Source organism: Symphalangus syndactylus, chromosome 24 (genome assembly GCF_028878055.3).
Source record: "Symphalangus syndactylus isolate Jambi chromosome 24, NHGRI_mSymSyn1-v2.1_pri, whole genome shotgun sequence".
Lineage (NCBI taxonomy): Eukaryota > Metazoa > Chordata > Mammalia > Primates > Hylobatidae > Symphalangus > Symphalangus syndactylus.
In genome coordinates this window covers 60,064,172-60,076,373 of record NC_072446.2, presented here as the reverse complement: position 1 = coordinate 60,076,373, position 12,202 = coordinate 60,064,172, and the positions used below count along the sequence as shown (strand labels likewise).

General features: G+C 37.3%; 1 protein-coding gene across 7 annotated transcripts in view; it reads left to right on the top strand.

Annotated features, from left to right (window-relative positions):
• MACROD2 (mono-ADP ribosylhydrolase 2) overlaps positions 1-12,202 on the top strand; it is a 2,104,525-nt gene that overhangs the window by 2,024,622 nt on the left and 67,701 nt on the right. Inside the window, exon 15 of one of the 7 annotated variants that reach the window (XM_055265231.2) lies at positions 3,726-3,806. The exons of the other annotated variants lie outside the window; for them this stretch is intronic. Within the exon in view, the coding sequence (XP_055121206.2) occupies positions 3,726-3,806 (81 nt within the window). The remainder of the gene's footprint in view (positions 1-3,725; positions 3,807-12,202) is intronic. 7 annotated transcript variants of the gene reach the window in all.

Genomic DNA, 12,202 nt, shown 5'->3' with positions numbered 1-12,202 from the left:
TAAAGTTAGAAAAATGTGTATTTGAGAAAGAAGCATCAAAGGAAAACATGAAGAACTACTTCTATTTGAACTAATCTATTCGGTTAGAAGCCTAGCAAAAAAATCTCCAGTGACAAAGAGTTGGTTATTTGATATTGATAACAATTTAAATTCCTGATGAAATATAATAGTGATGGGGCTTTATGTGTCAGATGATATGGCAAGATACAATACAAATAAAAACCTGTTGAAAATGCAATGAGGAGTTCCCAGATGCAATATTATTAGTCAATGACAGAACAAATAGACTACGAATGACATGGCATGTTTGAAAAATGTGCTTAACAGGGTAGTCCTTGCTATAGGAATAGACAGGCTGATCAATGAAACAGATGAAAGAGTTTAGAAATAGACCCAAGAAGATCTGGGATTTCAGTACATATTCTGGCTGACATTTCAAAGACAGATGACTCAATCAATGGCATTAAAACAACTAGTTGGCCATTTGAAAAATAAACTGAATCCCAACCTCATTCCTTTCACCAACATAAATTCCAGAAGGAGCAGAGATGAAACATAAAAATGAAACTATAAAAATACTGGAGTAAAAGAACCAAAGGTTATTATTCAGCACTAAAAAGAAATGAGCTATCAAACCATGAAAAGACATGTAGGAAACTTAAATGCATATTACTAAGTGAAAAAAGCCAATGTCAAAAGACCACATAGTGTATGAATCCAATTATGTAACATTCTGGAAAGGCAAAATCATGGACACAATGAAAAGATCAGTGGTGGCCAGGAGTTGTGGGGGTGGGGAGGGATGAATAGGAGGAGTACAGAGGATCTTTAGGGCATTGAAAATACTCTGTATAATGCAATAATGGTAGATACATTTCATTATACATTGCCCAAACCCATAGAATGTACAATTCCAAGAGTGAACCTTAATGTAAGTTATGGACTTCAGTAGGAGTTACATGGGATATCTCTGTACCATCCTCTCAATTTTGCTGTAAACCTAAAACCACTCTACAAAAATAGTATTTTTAAAAAACAACAAAATGAAACAATTACAGGCTGCTTTTTTAACTGTGAGCACATACTTGCAGACACATGATGGTATGCATATGTTAACGAAATGCAGGCATACACATGTCTGTAATGTGTGTGCATATGTCAGTATATTGCACAAAAGAGGAAAATAACCAAATTGTAATAGATAAATGTTGACATAATAAGTAAAGGTTATAGTGAAATTAAAAATGAAAACTAGTGGGAAAATAGTCTCACCTAAATGACAAAGAGCGAGCTAATTTTTTTATTTGAAAAAAAGTGTGTGTGAACCAATAAGAAAAAACATAAACAATCTAAGAGGAAAATGGACAAAAGGCTCCATTATAATTCACAAAAGAAGATATACAGCCATTATAAATATGAAGAGATGGCCTATCTCTTTATTATCTAAAGAAATGCAAATAAAATAGTATCTTCTCTTTTTGAACTAGATAAGATTAAGTGGAGTTGAAAATACACAAAATTAGTGGAGATAGGGTTTCCAAACACACTCACATAATATTAGTGGGAGACTGAAAGGCATAACCTCCTCATCAGCAATTTTGGGAAAACCTAATAAAAGGTAGAATGTTCATACTTTGATGGAAAAATTATGCCTCAGAGATTTATCCTAAACTAACACCCACCCAGAGTATGGAGATATTTATTTACTGAAATGTTCATTGCAATATGATGTTTAATGGCAAAAAAAAGTGTAAACACCTGAAAGCTCACCCATAACGTGGAATATTATGTATCTTTTAAAAATGAGATTTCCAAATTAATTGTAATGACAGAGGATGATGCTTACTAAAATATGAAATAAAAAAGCAGGACTCAAAGTGTAAATATGTTTTGATCCCAGGATATATTTACATATTTTTGCATATGTCTGCATCTATGTGTGTATACACATATACGAGAGAAATATGACAACTCACAATATTAAAACTGGCTATCCCTTAGTTATAAAATTATCCACAATTCTCAATGCTTATATGCATTTTTAGTGTATCCATAAGGAAACTGCATTTCTTTTGTAACTACAAGACAAAAAATAATTTTTAAAAATAACTTACAATAGGAAAGTAAGTTTTATTGGCTCTAAGAGAAAACCAAGGATGTCTAGAAGATAATCAAATTCACACTAATCTAGGCTTAACTTCTGTTCTTAATCTGGGATATTTTTAGAAATTTTTATAAAAGTACAGTTTTGAATATTAGCAGCAATCAACTTTCAAGTTTAACAAAAAGACACAATTTACATTATTTCTTCAACACAAGCATCAAAGAAACAAAGTCTTTGTTCTTAAGAAAACTTGAGCATCTAATAATCTGCAAGCAATAAAATTATACTGTTGTTGCTATGGTTCAGAAACAGTCCATTTACAAAGTGAGTTCAGGTTTATCCCCTAGAAATGCTTAATTCTAGACTGATGTCCCCAGACCAATTTTTATGCAAATTAATTAAAGCTAAAGCATTAGCTTGAGCCAAACTTAATTACCAAGGCTCCAAGAAACAATCATGTGATCTATTTCTAAAGAAAAGCGAATGGATTTTTGGATTATCCGTTCTAATGGTCCCCTCCCATAAGTATGGCCGATTGAGTTCACTATACGAAAAATATATACATAAACCATGGAATTCTTTGTGTTCTTTTGTTTCCTCGGCCAGGAGGGATTAGGGCAGAGGACAGTGGGGAGAATTCAACTAGTCTGAATGTGAAGGGGGAAACATAAAGCTTGCCCCCATGGGGCCAAGAAAGCAAGATGGAATGTGTAAGGTCTGCATGCACTGAGGAGAAAGGCAGATGGGCTGGAAGCCCCGGGAGGAGTCATTAACACACAGCAGGCCTGGGTGCAGCGCAAGCCACTCAGGCATAACTTGTCTTTGTGCAATACGCCAAAGCCTGCCTCGTTTTCAAAGCTGGGCACCTTGTTTTGTTTCTTCCCCCATTTTTAACTAACTTTATTTAAGAAAAATGAGAAAAAAAAATCTATTTCAAGAAAAGATTGTCAAAATATGTAAAGCACACAGGTGAAACAGATCAAGAGTAGAGACAGGTTTAGAGGGCAAGGAAGAGAAATATTCCAAGAGATATTTGAAATAGCACTTTATCCTCAAAGTGAAGGGTCAAGCCTTACAAGTCACAGAAATTCCCTGGTGTTCATCAACAGACTCAGGTTGCCACCTCAAGCAGGCCCACCTTTTCAGCAGTGCCCCAGGCTCTAGTGAATGGTGACCTTCTCATTCTTGATTGAATTCCTCTGAAAATTTATCAAGTGGAGCACTGGCACCAGGGGACACACAGGAATACAGATTTTGGCCTCTTCCCCTCTCTGGATGCTCTACTCTTTCCCTTCATGGTATAGACGAAGCCAGATCACAAATAGTGAGTTAAAGGTCCCTGCAGTGACCCGGTGCGATGATTAGGTGGAATGGCCAGTTCCCTATAGCAACAGTGATAGTGAAGCTCACTCAATAAACAAACAGTGAAGGTTCCCTCTCAGTATCACCCACCCAATAAACAGACGTCAGTGTGGCTGGAAACCTCATCTGAAGACATAGCTATGAACCTAGGAGATTATTTCATTCCACAGCCTTTCTTCTTTTCAATAGATGATGAAACTAAAGGTCAAAAAGGTTATGATTTGCCTAAAACATCCAGTTATCTTTATTCCCATTCCAGGGTTCTCTGCAACAAATATAATGTGTGGAGTGCTTAGTAGCATAGGGGACTTTACCTTGTTGTTAAAGGATGCAAGAGAAAGTAAGTTATAGTCCTTAATGACTATTTACAGACCTTGATGAGTACTCTAATAGAGGTCCAGTTAAATAGACATTGATTGATGACTTCTTATTAAGTAGGTGCTGGGAAGGAAAATATGAATAAAACAGAATTTCTCTCAATCTGGTAAGAGAGACAAACACAGACACAACTACATCATGGTGTGATCAGGGTAATAATAAATAGATGATTGGGCAAAAGAACTCAACAAGCAAAGATATGAAAATGATTAATTCTGCCTAGTGATTCCAAGGATGCTATACAAAAAAACTAAATTGCTAGTTTAGCTTTGAAAGATGAGGATAATTTTCCATATAGGAAAGGAAGAAAAAGGGTATTTCAGCCATTGGGAACATGTGCTAAGTAAGTACAAAGGCAAGAAATAAAGTAATATATTTAGAAAATGATGATTAGGTTGGTATATATAGAGCACCGGGAAAGATAGGTGATTGGCCAAAAGACGAAAAAGAGAGACATTAAGCAGAAACAAGAATTGCTTGAAAGTTTTATTTCTCAAGTGTTTCTAGAGTGCAAGTAGAGACTGAGAAAAAGTAATTAAATTTGGTTAGACACCTAACTTACACACACATAGGCTTTAGCTAGAATTTTTTCTTCTAAGCTATCACTCGGTATTTTTGCCTATTTTTTGAAATTGTTTTGTTATAATTATTAAATTATATAATATGCAATTGTTATAAAATGCAGGTTAGCAAAATAAAAATCCTATGAATTTAAATCTCAACGACCACATTTGAGATACAACCTTTCAGTTTTTGCCCCTGATAATATAAATGTGTGTAAGGACACATGTCATGTGTATGTAGTTTAAAAAAGTGAAATTGCATTCTACCTTCTACAATCTTTTTAAACCTCATAATATGTCACTTAGTGGTTGCCTTGAGATTGATGAAATGTTGCTGCTTAGACTTCTGGTAATCCTTAGATTAGAAATTCATTGCTATTTTCTATCTTCTGTACCTATCATCATTTCATGTTTCATTTTGCTCACTACCTTTGCTTTCTTAGTGAACTCGAGTTTGATATCTAAAACATGTATTTGTTTCTAAATGTCTCCATCAATTTTCTATTCTTTCAATCTTCTCATTTCCTTACCTACCAATTCTTATATTTCAGGTAAATACAAAGACACTTTCTATAGTTTTTGTTTTTCTGAATATATCTTTTACAAAAGTATTTTCCCTCAGCATAATTATATTATGTTTTAATTTTTAAGTACATTCTTAGTTTGCATAGTGGGAAATGGCTCTCCAAGCAAGACATTGCCAGGAGATTAATTGAAGATATTGCCTTTGCTTTCTATAACAGAATTCTTCTCTCCATGCAGTCATTCTGCGGTCCAAACTTATCTATAGCAGATCTGAAATGCAAAACCCGTGGCCCTAGTTTTATCAGAAATGGGGTTGAAGTCCTCCCATCCCATTTCTTGAGGCTGATTTTATAAACTTGAATTTAGCATTTTATATGAATCCTTGTTAAATGTCCTGGTTTCATTTAATTTACTGAGTATTTCAGCCTTCATTTTGTTTTCTAATATAGTCTTTATTCCACACAGTTTCCCATAATCCAAAAATCTGCTCGAAATGATTTTTTCCTCAAAAAGTGGAAATTGTTTTATATCTTAATAGAAAGAATTTTTTCACATATAATACTTGGTTCCAGCAACTGTATGCTTTTTGAGGACAAGCACTGTATCTATCTTACTTAAGATCTACTCCAGCACCAGGCATATTTACCATTGGTAGCACTCAATACATTGTAGAATGAATAACCAGTAGTGCAGTCATCACCATTCTATATAGTATCCAAAGGTGAAAGGGTAGAAACTGGGTTGAGGTGAAAGATTTTAAATTGCCTTCTGCTGCATATTTTGTGGCCCATAGTAGCATGACATAATCTAAAGAATAAAGGATGCAGATGGAATCCTTATACATTTCTGGGAGAAGTGTAAATGGAACAAATTCTTTAGAACACTGTTTTGCAGGATCTAGTAAAGCTAAACATATATATTCTGTATTGTATAACCTACTTGTTCTCTGTCACTTGGTTTATACCCAAGGAATATGAGTCCGTTAAAATATGTCTGCCAGAAGAAACATTCAAGAATGTTTTAGCAGTGTTATTCATAACAGCCCCAAATTGAAAACAATTCAACACTCATATGACATAGTATATTCAGACAGTAGAATAGTATATATCAATGAAAAAGAATGAACATTTGATGTGCAGAGCAACTGATTGATTTCACAGACAACAGTTATAAAAAAAAAACTAAGATACCAAAGAGCATATGCTGCATGTTACATTTAAATTAATTTCAAAAACACACAACACTGTTACCTGGTGGGCACATGAACAGGAAGAAGCCACTGGTATGAGAATTGTTTTTGATCTGGATGGTAATTAGGAAAATTCATGTATATATCTCTAAAGAGTCATAAAGATATACACTTAAGGTTTGTACATTTTACTATATGCAAGTAGATCTCAATTTTAAAAGCTAAAAAGCAAAATAAAGACATTTCCAGGTGAAACACAAAGAAAAGAGGGATTGTAGTCAGGTAGAGCTGGTTATGATTTTTGAAAGCAGAACTGAGATCACAGCACTTACTTTCCAGAGGTAATGTGATGATTAGAGATAATACATGTGAAGTATCTAGGGACAGTCTGGCATTTTTTATGGGATCAATAATTTGCAGATTCAATTACATCTTCTAGGCCAGTGCTTCTCAAGGTTTAACTTGCATACAAATCACATGGACATCTTGTTATACAATGCAGGCTCTGATTCTGTAGGTCTGTGATGAGGCCTGAAATTCTGCATTTTTGAAAAGCTCCCGGGTAATTCCAATGTTGCTTGTCCATGGACCATACTTTTGTTAGGGACAAGCTGCCCCAGGACCACCCCCCTCCTCCAAAACAATGCAGCTGACCCTTACTCCGAATACTCTGCAGCTGCATTCCTGGACCCTTATCTAGGCACTACAGCAAGGTCACCAGACTTGCTTACAGCCCTCCAGGTGGCATGGGGGAGGTCATCAGAAATGTGGATAAACCTAAGTTACACCCTCTTGTAAATTCCTGTATTGTAAGCTGGTCATGAGATGATATGTGGTAAAGTTAACCGACAAAGAACCCCAGGGTCTCTCTCCACCATATAAACCTCTCATTTTGTAAGCTCAGGGCTGCCTCCTCTGACTGTGGTGGAGCAGCCCAGCAGGCTAATAAACCTACTCGCCTGACCTTGGGTCTCTCTCTCTCTCTCTCTCTCTTCCTTTCTCTCAGCTAACCTTACAACTTTGAGTGGCAATGGGGAAGAATGAGGATAAATGGGTTTTTTCAAAAGTGGAAAGGTCTTGATCAAGTCCAAATTTTAAAAGGCCTTTCTGCTATCAAATCATAAAATAGAATAGAGGAGAAGAAAATGAAAGATCCAAGAGACAGATGATATATCCCTAAATGAGGAAAGAAGACAGGAGACTACAAAGTGGGAAAACCGAAATATTTTGCAGAACCATAAAGATGGCATTTCATTAAAGTTCAGGAGCGATGGAAGAAAATCATCAAAAACAGCTTGAAGTTTTTATATTCAATGATCAAATAGATAAACATGCTTTAGTTTTAATTATTTTATTGGATCCTTTTGATTAAAATTGAGCTCAGAAGGAGTGGATATCACACAAAAAACATGATTTTTCCCTTATCCAGGTCATGCTAGCAGAGAATGAATCAAGAGGAAGTAGTATCATGGGCAGTTTAAAAATAATTGTATCAAAGAGGAAACTGTAAGATGAGGGGTTATATAAGTCAACTTTGCTGCAGTAACAAATAACCCCAAAAGTCTCATTGGGGGCTCAACAACAAAGGCTGGTTGTGTCTCTACTTAGCCCTGATTGGCTGTGTTCCACATGCTTTCCGTTCAGGATCCAGACAAAGGAATATGGTTTATTAGGAGCAAAAGAGCTGCAGGCAACATACAATGGATCTTAAGGCTTCTGCTTGGTGGCAGTACACATGATGTCTGTTCCAGTGCCATTTCTAAACAAGTCACATGAACAGGCCTGTGTCAATGTGGTGGGAACATACACTTGTCCCACAAGGGCCGCTGCATGTCACATTGTCACAGACAGGGAAATATAATCCTCTTTTAGGAAGAAGTAGAGACAAGTTGAAACCATAATGCCACCACAGGGATGGACTCAGGCAGAGTCCAAGCTCCTCTGAATCTGCTTTGCACCTATAACCAACCCTAGCTCTAGAATGTTTTTTTAAAAAATTCCATAGTTAAATATCCTCAGCACAAAATCTTTCATTAGCCCAAGGCAAAATGGACAGATTTCAATTTCCTCTCTTAATGAGCACTTAAATGTTTTAAACGCTACAGGGGAGGGTAGGAGGAGAAGCCACGGGGTATGGAAGAAAAACCATTACTAGATAATCAACCTAAGAATAATCAAGAGTTGGCTGAATTCTCTCCTGACCTTTGCTGTATTTAGTATGTGTCTTAAGAGAATGGTTGAGCTGTAGCAGCACGAGCCGCAGACAAAACTTCTCAGACACCAAGTTGTAGAAGGAAGGGCTTTATTCAGCTGGGAGCATCGACAAGCTATTGCCTTAAAATCCCAGCTCCCTGAGTGCACAATTTCTGTCCCTTTTAAGGGCTCACAACACTAAAGATTTCACATGAAAGGGTCGTGATTGATTTGAGCAAGCAGGAGCTACATGACAGGGGCTGCATGCACCAGTGGTCAGAGTGAAACAGAACAGGGCAGGGAGTTTCACAGTGTTCTTCTATACAATGTCTGGAATCTATGAATAACATCGGTTTCTAAGTTATGAGTTGATTTTTAACTACTGGGTTTAGGCCAGGCAGGCCCAGGGCTGGTTTCGGGCCTGGTGCAGGGCTGCCTGTCTTTGGTTTTAGTTCCTTGTTTTTTTCTTAAAACAGGTACTGAGTATAAAACAATATAAAGCAATATGAGAGGGTCTCTCTCTTTCCTCATTTCCCCCTTTTGAGACTCTCACTTTTAATTAGTGGGAGTTCTCTTATTTTTGCTACTTATGTTTTTTTGTGCAATAGATTGATAGTGATTCATATAGTACACTTGTGCTGAAGCATTTTGGTGAACTAAGGTAGCGATGAAGCTTTTTTATCATTTAAAGAAGTACAGGTAGCAAACAAGGGAGCAGTAAGCAGGTTTTTATTACTATTATAACCCCTATTATAAGAGTTTTAAGTCCCCTTAGTGCTGGGAACCACCTTCTAAACATGGCTTTAGGGTTGAATCTGTGCTACACTTGTACAGGCACATGTGTCAGTTTTGTCATATTTTTAACTATGTCTTTAACTACTTGCCTTTGATTATCTATGTGTAGACAGTAATTAGTAAGGTTAAATTTCTTATAGACTTCTCTTTTAGCTGCTAGCAAGTCCTTGAGAGCTAATCTATTTTGATAGATAGCATTTCTTATCTGAGTTTTTTTGCCAGGCCAGAATAGTAAAGGCTTGACTGGTTTTATTAGTGATGATTTCTAAAACAGCTTGCAACTGTATGATTCTGTTGAGCATGTAAATGGGGGTCCAGTATTCCTACGAGCTGTCTTGTGTCTAAGTGGCAGGCCTATAGTATTGTATAATTTTTTTTTTTAGTGGGCCATTTATCATCTTTTTAATTACTTATGGCTATGCTTCGTTTTCCGCAGGAAGCGTGGACAGGGAATGCCTAGGAGTTCGCCTGTTTTTATGGGCAGTAAAAAGAAAGATGGTTTAATGGTGCCAATAACACAACTACCTGTCCACTGGTCAGGCAGCTTAGTGTAGGCTCTATGTCTACATATCCAGTGTAACCTGGTAGGGGCAGGCTAGTCCTGGTGGAATTCTGGGTGGGCCTAGACAGTCTGCAACCTTGGAAATTTACTGAATAGATCTCTTTCTGTGTAATTGGAACTCCACCATATAACTGTTTTTTGCAGTATCATTATACAGTTTTTGCCTTAGACAACTAAGTCATCTTACAGAATGAGTGAATTCTTTTCCTGTTTTTTTTTTGTTTTTTTTTTTTTTAGCTATGCAATATTGTCTAATAATTGAGACTTTCAGAACTTAGAAATGATTCTTTTGGGCCGAGAATTCATCAGGAACTGGGTCTGTAGGCACTAATTCTCGGGCTTCTTATGGCCATTGATCTCTTATTACAGTTTTTCTACAAACATAACATGAAGTGACATTTAGAGACTGGGCTACATGCTCAGCTAATTGCAAAAACAAATTTGTAGTCTTTCCTGGAATCTTAGGTACTGGCACATTTAGTTCATCATAGAAAGTCTGAAATACTGGTTCTGGAGAGCATCTTTGAACCTCCTTTCTTATTAGGATGTTTACGCTAGGGTCTAGTCTTTTTCTATCAATGCCTAATGATACATATTTTTTTTTAATTTTATTTTGGGTCTGAGGAGTTTCTGATTACTAATTCTAAAGGGTTGCAGTTCTCACTCGTGCAGGAGGGGCTGACTTTTCTTTTTTGAAGCCTAACAGGATCTTTTTTATCTTCTTTTCAAGTAGCCTAAATGACACAAGACCAGTATTGACACATTTTACATAAATATGATTCTCGACAGATATACTTATTTTTTTTTTTTTTTGCTGTGTAATTTTTTTTTTCCTCATCTAGAGAACGGCATCTTATTCTATGCTGCTTACTATCAATAGCGGCACAAGCGTCAAATTTTAAGGTTACATTTTTGGGGACCTCTCTTCTGCTCTAGCTATTACTTTACTTGTGTCACCTAGAAAAGGACTAGTCCTTAGTCTTACTTTAAAGACTGTGATCATGGGAGGTGCAGAGGGGTCATAGCACACATCGGGTGGATCACTTCCTGAATTACATACTTTGTACTGAGTGTTATTGTACAAACAGGTTCTTTTTGGAGTTCCTAGACATTTATAATAACTATAAAATAATAGGACTGTAGCAATATTTTTTCTTACTTCAGTGACTTGATGTATATGCTGGGAACAGTTCTTAGTCTGAGGAAGGTCAGTTGAAGTCTTTACTGTACAAGTCTAAATTTTAAGGAAAATGAGTCCTGTGATGAGTTTCTTCATGCTTTGGCCATGCATGGACCAGTCAGCTTCTGGGTGTGACTGGAGCAGGGCTTGTCTTTTTCAGAGTCACTTTGCAGGGGTTGGCGAAGCTGCTCCTATCCACGTATAGCTCCTAGTCTACTGATGTTTAAGGGTGGTCTTGGAGGTTGGGCCTACTAGACCAAACTGAGTCTAACACCTCTACACAGTTTATGTTTAACTGGGCTCTCTGATACCAGGAGTAAGGTGGCGGGGTTAGGGTGTTGCAAACTTCAATGGTTATGTGGGGATTTTCACCGAGCAAGCTTTGGTATCTAGTTAGTCTAGCATTCATTAGCTAATGGTGTCCTTTGGTATTTATTAAAATCACCACAGCATGGCGGGACTTTATGTTTAGGTTTTGCCTAAGAGTTAGCTTATCTGCTTCTTGTGCTAACAGGGCCGTTGCTACCAGGGACCCTGGACATGGGGGCCAGCCTTTGGAAACCTTGTCTCGTTGTTTTGAGAGATAGGCCACTGGCCTTGGCCAGGGCCTTACAGTCTGGGTTAAAACTTCAACTGCCATTTTTTCTCTTTCTGACATGTAGAGTGTAAAGAGTTTTGTCAGGTCAGGTAGCCTCAGTGCTGGGGCCAACATGAGTTTTTCTTTTTAACTCATGAAAAGCTCATTGCTGTTCATTGTAATAGATGTAGTTTATCTAATCTACATTTTTATTGACTGTCATCTACCAAAATATTGACTTAAATCCTGTAACTATTTGATTTCAAGCTTTAAATTGATCTGGTATTCCTTGTGGGGCTCCAATTGCATCTAAATCGATGTGAGAGTTGAAAGACCTATAAGGGGCTTCTCTGGCTTTATGATGTCTTATTTTTTGTTTTTCCTCTGGTTGATGAAGTGCCAGGGTGAAAGGGATAGCCAAATGGACTAAAGCACAAGTGCCACTCTAGTTATTCGGCAGAGTGCCCAGTAAAGGTCCACCACAATACCACCAAACATCTGCTCGGGGATGAACAAGGGCTGACTGATTGATAAGCTCTTGAAAATTCTTAAGGTTACTGCATCCCTTCAGGTCTTCAAGGGATGCTAAGTCTCCTCCTTGCCGTGAGAGACATGAAGTGAACTTAGAGTTGGGAGACGGAAGCTGGATGGCCCTCGGGTGCTGACCTGCAGGGACTTCAGGATACAGCAGAGAGAGCTTGGCATGATTTATTACTCCAGGCTGTAGAATCTTGGAAAAGAGCTACCATGCAGCCTACGCCTTGTCAACTGGAG